Source organism: Coptis chinensis, chromosome 6 (genome assembly GCF_015680905.1).
Source record: "Coptis chinensis isolate HL-2020 chromosome 6, ASM1568090v1, whole genome shotgun sequence".
In the NCBI taxonomy this organism is placed as follows: domain Eukaryota; kingdom Viridiplantae; phylum Streptophyta; class Magnoliopsida; order Ranunculales; family Ranunculaceae; genus Coptis; species Coptis chinensis.
In genome coordinates this window covers 24,940,246-24,955,115 of record NC_141461.1, presented here as the reverse complement: position 1 = coordinate 24,955,115, position 14,870 = coordinate 24,940,246, and the positions used below count along the sequence as shown (strand labels likewise).

Genomic DNA, 14,870 nt, shown 5'->3' with positions numbered 1-14,870 from the left:
CCACGCATTAAATCAGTGGCTACCATCTTCACAAAGTGATGATTTTGCCTTTTGTGTGCGTGTGTCTTTTCGAACCATAACTTCCCTAATCTTAGTGCTGATAAGCTAACAGGGTGCTTTTTTATAATGCCCATGCCTCTGGTGCTTTTGTTTTTGGGCCATTCAGGGGCAGGCCAACCTTACATGTATACTTGGAACAATGATTTTTTTAAATATTTATCGAACTCTTTGATCAGTATGCAAACCATAACTATTTGCGGCTTCTTTTGGTTTTGTTGTTTTTATATATTTCTGGTTTTGATCTCGCTTGTCATGCTTAGTGGCCAACTACACTATGCTTTCGTGGTCCTTTGCCCTTTACCGCACCTTTAACCAAGTAGGTTTTGTGTTTCTGTTTTAATGTTTCCAACATGCCTTGATTCTTTACCAAAACAAGGTATACAATGATTAGGGTACTGGAAATCCAACAATTCTTCACACATACCTACGCATATTTGATGTCCCTTGCCAATTTTTGCCATCCCTGCGAATATGCCTAATCTAACACTACGTGACCAACTTCTTCGCTTGAATGATCTAAAAGCTAATCCCGTATATGCATGTTTAATTATTTATAACTGCTTTTTTAATAGGCCATTCAATGTTTAATGTGGCGTGATACACAATCCCTCTACGGCGGCTCATTTGGCTTTATTTGGTTAAGCCCGTTCGGCTTTACTGTACCATTAGAATTATGGTCATTTGTCATTGTGCCCCTCATGGTCATCGACACAGTAGTCATGGAGAGTTTTTAATTCATCTCGGTTATGATTAGGTTTTTCATTAACATTGTTTAGATCAAAATCCCTTACGTTTTAAACAGCATTTTTGAGCCTTATAAGGATAATTCCTATACTGTCTTTACATATTCATTGGATGCTGTGATATAATTGAGGCTTAAATAAAAAAGGATGATCCCAGTTCACTTTCTAATTTTATACTATAATTATAATTATGAGATTAGTGTTACATAAAAAGGGCCCAAGGTAGGATCAAGACAAGCAGCCATCATAGGCAATGCTTCAACAGCTTTGATAGCCATTTTACCCCCCATTGGGAAGGGTATAGAGCCATCCGTTTACACAAGTTTTTTTGACCTTCTTTCTTTTGTTGTTTGCAAATAATACCGCTTCGAAGCACTCACTCGATCTTTTGGGCTGTGTGCATCCCTGTAATGAAAAGTTAATCTTTGCCCAATTAGAATTTAAGGTGCGTTGGCTTCACTCTTATTATCATTAAGAGTAAACGTGATTATCATTATTATGAATTTAATCTTCGCCCAACTTCTTAATTCTGTTTATTATCATTATTATCATTTTCACGGCCTTTTTTTTTTCACTGCCTTCTTTCGTACTCAACCTTATTTCTGAAAAATAAAAAGTTAAGAAAACGTGATTAGCATTTTTTTTACTTTAGCGAATAAAAATTAAGACATAAGTTCACTCCAAAGAACTGTTCATAACACATACTACAGAGTACTGACCACAAACACAAGTCTTTAAACGTGGCTAAAAGTCCTTATCCACCTGACCCAAAAGGGCTTTTTTTTAAAAATAAGTATAAAAGCTAAGAGGGATGCATTATATTAACATAAAAAATATATTTTTGCAAATGTAAACTTGTAAGAACTCAAAGATAGGAAGAAGAGAAAAAAAAGCACAAAAGGTTAACCATATGAAAAAATAAAAGTAATCAATAAAAGAACAAACCAAATAATTGCGAGGCTGCAAGACACCAAGAAGAAATGCTAGCTCCCGTTGTTTGGGAATTAAAACTACGCTGGAGTAGAAAGTAACCCTACTCTCCAGGTGCCACAACCCCATGAAAAATTATCTGAAGAAATTAGGCCACAACATTAGAACACTGAACACTGAAGCCTGAAGGAATCATTGGTACAATTCACTGATTTCCTCTTTACCCCTCCTTTCATTAACTATCCTCTTTGGTATGTGATCTTAATCACCTCCACCATATGGATACCATTCCTTCAACTCCATATGCAGTGTTCCCCTAGAACATGTATCACTTAATAATAAAATTTTCAAAATAACATGCAAGGCACAAACATAAAAGATCAGATCTAAAGCAAATATAGGTTGCGTAATCAAACCCTCGCCGCCCCTAAGTAAATAGAATTAAGAAAGAAGAATAATGAAAAAAGTATTTTAAAAAATGAGCTTTTTAAATGCAAAGTCAAAGAAAAGGTATTACCGAAAACTTGGAAAGAAATAGCGGAAAAAAAAAACAGATTAAGTTCTTCTTCCTTCTTAGGACCGGTATTGTTCGAATCAAAGTCGTCTATTGGGATATTTAGGATCACATTTTGATTCTGTTCCTCTCTCTAATCAAATTAAATACATTATTAAATTTACCATCTTTGCATGAATCGCTTAAGTTAAAGTACATACCGCAACTTATTTTATTTTTTGAATAACTTGTGTACCTAACCAAATATGATGATGTTATTTTAATTGTCTAGACCATCAACAACTGTATATTTAATTCTTTATTCTTATTAGCCTCGTGTGCTTTAAAATATGTTTAACTTATTTGTGTTTTCTGGACTATTATATCTTTTCGTTTTGTTTTATTAATCTGTTAAGTTTTTGTTGTCTGCGCTGTTTCGTTTCTTTACATTTTCGAATATGTTAAAATAGGACTGGATTAGTAACTCCCTAGATATCATTTCTTTGCCTACCTTTGGAAAGTGGTAAGTGCAGGCAATATATTTTTTTAGCTTACAAGCATTTAGACATGGATGCGCATGAGGAGCACCCAAGCTTGGGTTCCTTAGTGATCGTGGACGCACGACAACAACAACAACAACAAAACCGACGCGTGTCGAAAAGAGCAAGAGTAAGCAATATGAGCTCGAACAGATGGCCCAAATAAGGGAACGTGGCTTATCAATTATTATCAACGAATCCAAACCAAAGAAATGAAGAATTGACTTCTCGAGAGAGCGATGCGTGTAGCGTGGCATGCCCCTCAATCGCTTCTTTGCCGATGGATCGTTGGACTCCAACAATTCGACGCCTCCCGAGTTAATCCGAGGCCTACACCCATCTAGAGATGTTCCACACGTATTGCTTTACGGAGAACGTGATTTTGCAACGAATACGCCTAACTCATATAAGGCAATATGCTCGAATCGTATTAGTGCAACGGCATCTACATCGAAATTGGTGGCAATGGCGTAACTACCACCACTAATTACTTATCCGCTTAGATTCACAACCGATTATTTATCTAGGGAAAATGAATTGACTTTAATCAGGTTTGGGCATCCTTGCTGATGATATTCCTGACGACTATGCTATCAATAACGTTGGTTTGAATGGGGTCGACATCCAGATCAGCAGATGGCAAATTTGGCGAGCCTTTTGAAGGTTACATGTGGACCTTAACCTTGACCCAATAATAGATTTGTTCTTTTCGTTTACGTATCTTGTAATACAAGGACCTTTATTTCTTTTGTAGACACTGACGCTGATCACGGGGATTTCTGTTTTGGTGCCATTAATCCATTCAATGGGATTAATACTGTAATTCACTCTAATGATGTCGGGGGGAACCATGGGGGTTCAAGAGAAGAAGTACTTCCTATGCAAGGTTAAACTTTGTCCTTGAATTAAACGTATCTATTTTATGTCTTTAAGGATTTTCTGCTGCTTGGCTTATGTGATTAATATATTGACTTGGCAGAGTGTGTTGCATTAGATAACGGTCAGATCGGGCCGGAGGAGGGGAGGCACACTAAAAAAAAGGCGGAATCATAATTGTGCACGAGGCTATGACAACTCTTTAGATGTTCAGACACATCGTTTACCACAACCAACGAATTGTCCACAATGCCAAGCAAAACTGTTCCGACGCGAACCGCCTGGTTTTTTCTGCTCAAATGGGACAATAAACTTGCCAGCTTTAACAGCTCCGCCTGGGTTGATTAATTTATTTACATCTCCATCACCTACTGCCGATTTTAGGAAGAACATACGTGCATATAATCATGTCTTCTCATTTACTTCTATGGGGGTTAAGATAGATGATGATCCGGGCTGATGGTCGAGAAGGAATTTACACGTATAAAGCCCGGGGCTCTATTTATCACCGTATCGGTGGCCTTTTGCCCATCCGCCACAGACCTAGATTTCTTCAAATGTATATATAATGATACAGATCATGAGCTTGACAATCGTTATGGCTGAAAATGGAGTGTTGGACAGACGGGTATTGGCTATCATTCATAATGTTTTAAAGGAGAATCCGTATGTCCAGATTTTTCGCCAAGTTTCCCAGAGGTTATCATCACCGACTCTCCGTCTACTTATTAGAGATAACCCAACAGGAGCACATCAATATAGCATGCCTACATCTTCTCAAGTGGCAGCGATCTTAGTTGGTGGTGAGGATCCAAGTAACCTAAATGAACGGGACATCATAGCTCAACGAATATCTGGAGAGTTTGAGAATGTTCCCGACACGGCCGGCTATTATGATCCACTTCAATACCCTCTTCTACTGCCTTACGGCAGCCCGGGATGGAATTTGCATATGTTCCGTTCTAATAGAAAACGACTCACGAGTCAACAATTTTATTGTTACTTGCTCCAAGTAAGCCTTCAACTTTGATCTATTTTGTGTTTTGTTCTGTATTGGTTTTCCAAAACAATTACCTGACCAATGTCTTATCCCATTGTTAGATTCGACCAAATGATCCACTTCTACTTCTCCGTAGTGGCCGTCTTTTGCAACAATACATAGTTGACAACTATGTTAAAATATCAACTCTAAGATTAAGGTGGATACGTGATCACCAACAAGAAATTAGGGCTGAGCTTTATCAAGGACTGCAAGACTATTTAAGCTCAGGAGAAATCCATTCAGGTGTGTATTAAGTTTTATAATTTATTACCATTTGACCGTTAGACATCCTTATATCCACTTTTAAAAAATATTTAGGTAATGTTGGACGCAAAACAATCTTGCCTGCATCTTTTGTTGGGTGTCCCCGTGACATGCACCGGCGATATCACGATGCTATGGCATTAGTTCAAAAGTATGGGAGGCCGGATTTGTTTATCACAATGACTTGCAATCCGTCTTGGGAGGAGATCACTGATGAGTTGTTAGAAGGTCAAGTTCCAAATGACAGGCCAGATTTGATAGTAAGGATCTTTCGTGCAAAACTTGAAGAGTTGAAGAATGATTTGTTTACTAAAGGAGTTCTTGGGAAAGTCGTGGGGCACGTTCATGTTATTGAATTCCAGAAAAGAGGAATGCCTCATGCACACATCCTTCTTATTCTTGACGAGAATGACAAGCTAACAACTGCAGACGATTATGACCAAATTGTTAGAGCGGAAATTCCAGATCCAAATATTGAACCAGAGCTATATGAGATTGTTGTCAAACACATGATTCATGGACCGTGTGGTGCTGTGAATCCAACATGTGTTTGCATGAAAGATCAGAAATGTACAAGAAATTTCCCAAAACAATTTGCACCAGTAACTAATCAAGGTATTGATTCCTATGCTACATATATGAGGCGAGACAACGGTGCTTTTGCAATTGTCCATAATCATCGCCGCCGCTTACGTGTCGATAATCGTTGGGTTGTACCTTATAACCCGTGGTTGTTAAAAAATACAATTGCCATATCAATGTGGAGGTATGCTCGAGCATTAAAAGTGTCAAATATTTGTACAAGTATATCTACAAGGGTTCAGATCGAGTGGCCATGGAAGTAACATCTACAGACATAGAAGCACATGATGAAATAAAGCAGTATGTAGATGGACGTTGGATTTGCCCACAAGAAGCTCTTTGGAGAATTTTTGAATTCCCGCTTAGTCAAATATACCCATCTGTGTATTCTTTGCAGGTCCATCTTAAGAATATGCATGAGGTCACCTATGAAGGCAACCAACTCATTGAGGATGTTTTGGCTGATGATAAGAACTCCCGCACGATGTTAACAGAATTTTTTAAACTTAATAACGTTGATGAGGCTGCTCGGCTATATCTTTATCGTGAGATCCCTGGACATTATGTATGGAACAAGACGTCCAATCATTGGCAAAAGAGAAATGGACATAATCGTGTCATTGGAAGGCTTTATGCAGTATCCCCTCTTGAAGGTGAGAGGTACTACTTGAGGGTATTGCTTAATCATGTTCGAGGACCAACATCATTTGATCATCTACGAACGGTCGGATCTAATGTATACCCCACATTCAAAGAGGCGGCTGAAGCATTAGGCCTACTTGAAAAGGATGATGATGTTCACGAATGTTTGCTTGAAGCATCGAGGATACAAATGCCCTCTTCTCTACGGAAATTATTTGTTACAATTTTGGTATATTGTAATCCATCTGGAGTTCGTGATTTGTGGAATGAATTCCATAGCTATATGGCCGAAGATTACACCGCATCGGGTTTGAACTCAACGTATGCGACAGATCGTTTGTTACACGAACTTCAAGTGTTATTGGAACAACATGGTCAAAATATTTCGGGCTACGATTTGCCTGCCATCACCGATGAACATGTCGACCTAGATGATATATCCAATTTGGTTAGAGAGGAACTATCTATTCCCATTGCTTCAGAAGACATTACTTCTATAAGTAAACTTACTAATGATCAAAAAAATGCGTATGATCAGATTATCTGTTCGGTCCAACGGAGAGAGGGTAGGGTTTATTTCGTTGACGGACCAGGTAACAGCAAAACATACTTATATAAATCCATTCTAGCTAAACTCGAGGCGAGGGCCATATTGCTATTGCAAAATAAAGAACTTCGAATTGCTGCTATAATGATGCCTGGCGGTCGTACGGCCCATTCTAGGTTCAAGATTCCAATACCAATTACATCGACGTCCACATGCAAAATAAGCAAGAAGAGCAAATTGGCATGTTTGTTACAACAAGCAAGTATACTGATATGGGATGAGGCTACAATGACACATCGTTATGCGTTTGAGGCACTAGACAGAACTTTAAAAGACATCACAGGCAGTGAATTGCCTTTTGGAGGGAAGGTTTTCGTTATGGGTGGAGATTTCCGTCAAGTACTCCCTATTGTTTCACGTGGGACAAGAGCACAGACTATTGACGCATGTATTACAAACTCACCACTTTGGGATAAAGTGCATGTGGTACGTCTTAAGGAAAACATGCGAGCGAAAAATGATCCCGCTTTTATGGGAGTTTCTTATGAGCGAGGGCGATGGGACTAGACCATTTATTGATGGGGACATGATTGAACTTCCTAGAGATATTGTAGTGCCGTGGGAGAATGAGCATTCACGTGTGAATCTTATAAATGAGATCTTTCCAAGATTACATGAAAATGCCGGTGACACTGACTACATGATTAAGAGGGCAATAATAACTCCTAGGAATGAAACGGTTGAATTAGTGAATGATGAAATAATTGATCGGGCCTCCGTGAAGAAGTGTCGTTATTACTCTTTTCGATTCGGTTGGAAATGATTCATCGTGGTTTGTACCCTCAAGAGTACTTAAATTCTATTTGTCCCAGTGGTCTGCCTCCTCACCAGTTGAAACTCAAGCTAGGAGCTCCAGTTATTTTAATGAGAAATTTAGATCCTAAGAATGGCCTATGTAATGGAACACGACTAATATGTAGAGGGTTCGACACACATGTAATTGATGCTGAAATCGTTACTGGAAATTCAGCTGGTGCTAGAGTTTTCTTGCCCCGCATTCCGTTGCACCCTTCTCAAGATGCAAGGCTACCTTTTGAGCTGACTAGGAAACAATTTCCTATAAAGTTAAGCTTCGCTTTACAATAAACAAATCACGGGGTCAAACAATACCAAATGTTGGAGTATATTTTACCCGAGCATGTTTTCTCCCACGCCAACTCTATGTTGCTTTATCAAGAGGAGTTTCGCAATCTTCAACTAGAGTTTTGGTTAAGAAGGGAACATTGAGGGTCTCTCTGAACTTACACTAAAAATGTCGCTACAATGACATCCTCCGTTCTTCGCGATTACCGCGAGCCGTTGGTGTCTTCTGTTCTTAGCTGCCTAATTATTGCTTCATATATCTATATGTTATTTCAAGCTTCCTTACTTCGTACGTTGATTGTGTCTCTAATGTATACAATATAGAACTACAGTTGCCTCTGCAATTTCCTTGCGTTGTGCACCGGTTAATCCATCAAACGAGGTTTAGTGATGTGTTATCGTTTGGTTTGCAATTTGACAAGTCAATTGCACTCTTTTTTGTTGTAGCAGGGAATTTACATAGGTTTTTCCCAAGATAAAACTTAATTTTTATGTTGTTCCATTAAGTTCATTTATGTTGAGAAGATATATAAATTTGTAAAATTATGCCTATACATATCCATTAACATGTGTAACCAAAGGAATTGATATTGTACTGCATGTGTTCCTGCAGCAATATTAACAACGCGAATTAGGTTTTCCTAATATCACTACATCAAGATTATGTTTGCCGTTGTTACGTTTGCTGCGAAGTTATTATATAAAACGGCGGAGTGGATAGTGTGTTGTTACAGTTTGTGATCGTTTCTTTAACTGAATGGAGCTTACTTAACTTTGGAGGCAACAAATTCTTCACAAGCCCCAAGGAAGAGGAGGTAATTATAACTACTTTAAGTTCTACTGTTTACGTTGTACACTGTTGGTTGCAATGGTACGAGTGCCGAGAGCCAACTTACCTTATTGTTGAGTCTGGGATACCCTGGTGTCAGGGTGGGGAGCCTACGACTACCCTTATTGCTTCCAATATATGTTGAAGCAAATGCCAATTCCTAATTTTTGTGAGTCCTTAATCTACTACCAAGCCCTGAATTACAGTAGAATAGATGGATTCGTCACCACGAAGGGTACTTAACCTGATACATCTGGTTGGCTGGGTGTGAGGTCAAATGAAAGTCAAATCAACTGGGAAGCCTGAAACAAAATATGCTGACGAGCTGACCTGAAACAAAGGCGATTATGTTGCTCACATGCCCCACCGCAAACTAAATAGCAGAGGTGAGTTATTTGGTCGAAAGGCGCCGGGGATAAAGGTTAGGTGGACGTTTTGGACAGATGGTTTACCTCAGAATAGGGGACTATATGATACGGCAGATTAACCTAACAACAAAAGCAGGCACTCGTGATAGTTAGTTTCGATTTTGGTTAGCAAGCCAGGGCACGGGAAGGGATTCCCACAAGGAAGCATTATCCATTGGGTTAATCATATTCCCTTGGGTACCTAGCCATCTGTGTAACACCTGGGCGCCAATGTTCCGAGTGAATAAATGCCACTGGTCCGAGCTTAGGGAAGCGTCCCCGGCATGGGTTACATACGATCCAAAGGGATTATATAAGATATAAGATCCCCTGCATCAGTTCCTGGTCACGCTGCGACTAAAGAGTCATTGTGTAATCAGTCCTTTACCACTGAAAAGCTGTGCTAGCCCTTCTCCCGGGCTTTTAAGCTTTTGAAGCCATCATGGATGGCACAAGTTGAGGAGTACAGTAGGGTGGCCGTTGAAGGGTCTCTTTCGTCAAATCCCTTTTTGTTAAATAATAGGTTCTCCCCCTCTTTAATTTTATCTCTATTAGCTGTAGTGGAGAAATCGCTGATCAGAGAAAGACAACCGCAATAAGAGCCGAATAATCGCGGGTCACCCTGTGCGAAGCGAGAAAAGAGCACCTTCGCCAGTTACATCCGCTAGAGCGTAGGTATCCGATAAGGGCGTTGAGTGCTTCCGTGAAAGCCTCTCGGTCGGGGTTTCTTTGATCCTTTGATCTTGGTCCTTTCCTCTATGAGTTTCTCTTCCACCCGGTGAAGTGACAACACTCTCTTGGACAGGCCAATGGCCAAGGCTTGCTCTCAGAATGCCCGTTGTTAATAAACATTAACATTATATTGCTCATCCATATTGACAAGTTTTTGCAATTCGAAATCTTCATTTTTGTAATGTTTTGGACTGTTTAGTACCTCAAACTGGCAAGTAAGTTTGATCAATCTTCCTCTCCTAGCAGAAACGGGAAGGTTGTGAGTTTCTTTGCCCGACAGGACTTTGGGCATTTGATTAGCAAAGGCCAGGTTAGGGTCGCTCCTGATGCCATTCACAGTCATGGCAGCTTTCCTTTATTTTCTATTTAGGGTCGAGCAATTGTTTCTTTCTTTTTAAGGGTGTGGCTCATCGGTATACCTTGCCTGTCTCTAGGAGGCCTCCCTATCCCTAACCCAGGGAGTGGCTTGAGAGGACGACAACATTCAATCCCGCAGGAAACTTGCACGTATGTAGCTCAGAGCGTTTAATGAGGCTCGCTCGGAATACACTATGAATGAATCTTTTGTGCCGTTCATATGATCATTGTTGTGGTCGGCATAACCAAACAACTACAGCTATAACTGGAACCTCAATTAGTTATTCAGCTGAGTATTAGCTGATGAGGCTTGGTGGGTTCACATATTCAAAGATGAAATGGAGCATTATGATAAGTAGTGTGGGGGAATCCGGAAAGCCATTTACCCCGTATTTGAGCCCCAACACGGCGAACTGTTAGACAATTACTCTGAACACTTAGTCTTCATTGCATTGAGAATGTAGCTACACTCCTAGAGAGTTGATACTTGATCGTCCAGTCTTAGGCCCAAATTCGTTTTTTCATTTCTTCCCAGTGAATCCCGTGCCTCCCTTGCTATAATAAGAACTTACCAAGGGACAAGGAAAACTCCATTGATTTATACATAAATAACCAAGTTCTGATTGCAGTTGTGATAGGCTTTTAATCTTATGGTCTTAAACAAATAAATTTAAATTGCATTTAATAAGTTCCACTGGCAAGTACTCACCGTTCTATGTTCTTGCTTACGCGCCAGTCTATTTTTTGTTTCTACTTTAATTTTGCAGTCATCTGAACCTGGAGTAAAACCATGCTTTGTTTAGTCCTCTAAACCGACATTGCGTTCTGCTCGGCTTTCCCAGCTGAGCTGATCGTACATGGGTCATGGGGACCTTATACAATTGCTAACAATACCAGAAGTTATTGCAGTACACTTTGCTAGGGTTTCAATGTTAGGTGGTAATGACATCGCGGAAATGCACATAGTAGAAATGTCATTTCCATAATGTCCTCCATGCTCCTTGCTAAGTGAATTTTTAGTCATAAACACTCACAAGCATGGATAATAAATTGGCAAAAATGCTTTCTGATTACACTGAAAATTGACCGTAACCATTAATATACGCTACATAGTCTTAGGAGTAAAATGAAACAAAAAAGAAAGTTTACTTTTGCAAATAAACTAAATTAGGTTAATCTACACTGTTGAAGATTTACATGGGAGAACCTAATGAAAAGTTTAATATTTAGAAGCCTAAAGCAGCCCATAAACAAAACCAAAGCAAAAAAAATTGAAGTGGTGGATACTACAGAGTCAATAAAGCAAGCAAATATCCTACGGTGGTTGTGGAATTAGTCTGATCTAAAGAAATGAGGAGGGATGTTGGGGCACTGCAAGAGTCATAGCATCTTATTTACTATAACCAACTCAAATGCTTTGGTAAAGCGTGTAGGAATCGAGTAATTATGAAATGCTCTCGAATAAATAAGAGAATATCAAGTAGCGGTTTTCACTTAATAGAAAATAAATTTCATGAAGGATAGTCCATGTTGAAATTTCTTCATGCCCCTTCTGCTATGCACTCTTTGGCAGGAAAAAGTTACAAGCATGGAGTATAAACGATTTCAATTACAAGAAGAATATAACTGCCCAGTAAGGATAGTGGCAATAAATTAAACGTTAAGTTTTTCTCATTTGTTAACTTCATCTAGGAGCCTATCTGATCTGCCGTGGGAGCATTCAATTGGTTATTAGATTGTTCAGTAAGTAGATTCCTAGAATATTGTTAAAGTTGAGTCCTGCATTGATTGGCAATCTGCATATTTGGTTCCTACATGGTCAAACACAATTCGATCTTAGTTCCACAACCATTCAATTCGTGCTCTCCCATGACTACATACTATGCTTCTCACCATTGATAAAAGGAAAATGATAGAGTCCTACAGCTTATTTTTGTTAGTGACAAGCTCAACATATTATGTGGCGTCAAGGTTGGAGCTTCATGATTATAGCTGTCAGACTACCGCCGGTTCTCTAAGTGTCATAACTAAATGATACGAAATAACAGTTAAAGAAGAGTATTAACGATTGTAGATGCCCCTTACATAACTTGAGCAACAGATTCAGCAACCAATGTAGCATCACCCAAAGCAATTTATTTTTTCCTGATTTGTTTTAGCGCTTTTGATTTTAATTTGTTTCCTGTGCTGTTTAATCAAATTATTCATAAGGTCATTGATTAGTTTTTTGCCCTTTTTTCCCCCTTGATAGTTTGGAGGCTATGATTTACGTACATCTCCTTATTTTCGGTTCGGCTGATGGATGCATGTCGATTTTTCCATGGGTTTCTGGGACCAGGTGACATTGATGTTGAGCAATGTCAGGTAAATTACATTTCTTTTTTATTTAGTTAGTTTCATCCCTGTTGTATCTAACTTGAATTTTTTGGTCTGAGCACCCTCTGGAATGGATATGGTCGCTTTTACCAATTTAATAGCGTTACAACTGGATAACATAAACAAAGCAATTGACTTTACGTTAGCAATATAACCTCGCTGGCAGCCAAGAATACTGAAAGGGATTCAAAAGTAGCTGTGTTCCCTCTTAATTGCATAGGACATTATGTTTCTAAAGCCTCAGAAAGAATATCTTGCGGTCACTGGAAAAGTAGCTTAGAGCCAACATTGTTAGCCTCTAACACACCTTAAACATACTATCCGCAGAGAACACATGGAACCATGCATACTGTGCTCCACTTACTGATATGACTTTGAGAATATTGTGCAAGGGCATCCGTGGCTTCCGAGCCCGCCATTCTCTCTCGCCAATTCCTCCAGTCAGGGCTAACAGGCACTACACTTACACACGCCTTTTCAACTAGACCCCGTAGTCACCTAACCCGGGGATCCAGTTCAAACCATACAGGAAATCAAAAAACAGGAAAAAACTTACAATGACAAAGGAAGCTCCAGACACGATACCCTAGAAGGAGACAACCACAGGAAAAAGAACTACTTAGTCCTTCTACAAAGGACTAGCACCTTACACAGGCACAAGCAAATATAACCTAAGCCTGGATCACTTGCTCAAGATAGTTAATAAGACTTTCTGATAGCTTCATTCCCTATCTTCAATCCGGCAATTCACTAAACATTAAAGATAGAGATATAGAAAGTGTCAAGTCAAGCATCAAATGATTTGTTGATTAATGAATTTCTACCTGTTGTTTCAGGGGTGATTTCGCAGCTTTGCCGACTTTTGTTTCCAACTATTCGGTGTCAGGGTCAAGAATTTGGATTCCGTGAGTGAGCCTTCAATCTTGGCTACTCATGGCTATTTAAATGGAATTACTGCTCCTGGTAGACGTTCACCACCAAACGGAAACTGTACATCAAAGTGACCAAATAGTGGTTCATGTATGGAAACCACCTTGAATTTATGCTACTGTAGCATGTTTTAAGCGGACTAATGGTGACCAAACATTTTGATATACAAAAAACACCAGTCCTTTGTATGTTTAATAACAATCAACGTGACCTATACCTCATGTGAGAGCCTATATTTCTATAGTGCGCTATGGTCGTGAGATTACATCTCTTCAGTTTTATTGTTGTTTTTTTAAAGATATTATTATTGCTTATTTTGTTTTATTTTTAACGTCATATTGATTCAGTAGACAATACGTTAGCAAGTTATCATTTATTGCCAATATTTATATACGGATTTCCAATTTAATTAGGATATTTGTCCAGTTAGTAGATTCATATTGTAGTATACCAACTGCGCCTGATGTGTACATTTGAACCACAAGAGAAGAAAAGTTACTAATCTGCACCTCAAAACACATTTGCAGAAACTAATACTATTTTCGCATTAATAAGTCGGTATGAATTTCTAGGTATCACCACACTCAATCATTTTAATCCCAATTAAATCAAGATTCAATCATTTTAATCTCAATGATTATTCCAAGGAAAAATTATATAAATCAAATTTAAAACATCTTAATAATTAAAAAAACAAATTAAGAGCCAAAAAAAAAAAAAAAAAAAAAAGTTAAAAGTGAAACATAGGTCACAATCATAATGGGCCTCATACACTGTTCATCTTGCCCAGAACCAACTAAAATTTAATACGTTAGCAGTTTTCACTTTTCCCTTTGCCCATTAAATATATATATATATATATAATAATTGCGAAAAAAAAAAAAAACTCATCAGCGATTGGGTGCTACCTCCGTCATTCCTCCTTCTAAAACGCCTGCAATCTATACAACTTCCAGTCCTCCCATTAATGTATATGTTTAATATGAAAAACGTATGCATCACCCTTACAATATTTAACCTCTTTAATTGGTCAATACCGTTCTACTCCAAAGCTACCTATACTATTGTTTATATACATGTTGTGCTGGAGAGGTTGTTGAGCGTATCGTTCAATTGATCAAGTAAAGTATTTGCACTTTCCAGGTAATCGTTGGAGTTACATACCATGCTATTATTTTCCTCTCAATCATATTATTCTTCGCCTTATGCGCAATCAAAACTTTCTTCTATGGCACTATAAGAAGATTATATTCTTTTTCCTTATGTAATCTAGATGCTCTTTCTTTTAAATTGTGTGTTTAAGATTCCCGCTGAATTTCTTTCGCACATTCAATATGCTTTTTTGTAGCAATCCTTCAATGGCAACAACACAATTCCA

At 38.6% G+C, this 14,870-nt stretch overlaps 1 protein-coding gene and 1 long non-coding RNA gene across 3 annotated transcripts; both read left to right on the top strand.

Annotated features, from left to right (window-relative positions):
• Nucleotides 1–1,161: 1,161 nt before the first annotated feature.
• LOC147492288 (uncharacterized) lies at nt 1,162–13,773 on the top strand. 2 transcript variants are annotated; one of them, XR_015199026.1, is made up of 4 exons: nt 1,162–1,248; nt 8,475–8,676; nt 12,438–12,550; nt 13,399–13,773. It is a non-coding gene; the product is annotated as an uncharacterized LOC147492288 (long non-coding RNA). The 2 variants fall into 2 exon arrangements; XR_015199027.1 differs by lacking the exon at nt 8,475–8,676 and having other exon boundaries at nt 1,173–1,248.
• LOC147492289 (uncharacterized) lies at nt 4,240–7,285 on the top strand. The gene is made up of 4 exons (XM_086565275.1): nt 4,240–4,512; nt 4,743–4,926; nt 5,002–5,657; nt 5,765–7,285. Exons 1-4 carry the CDS (start codon nt 4,240–4,242, stop codon nt 7,283–7,285), a joined length of 2,634 nt encoding a protein of 877 aa, XP_086421401.1.
• Nucleotides 13,774–14,870: the final 1,097 nt, after the last annotated feature.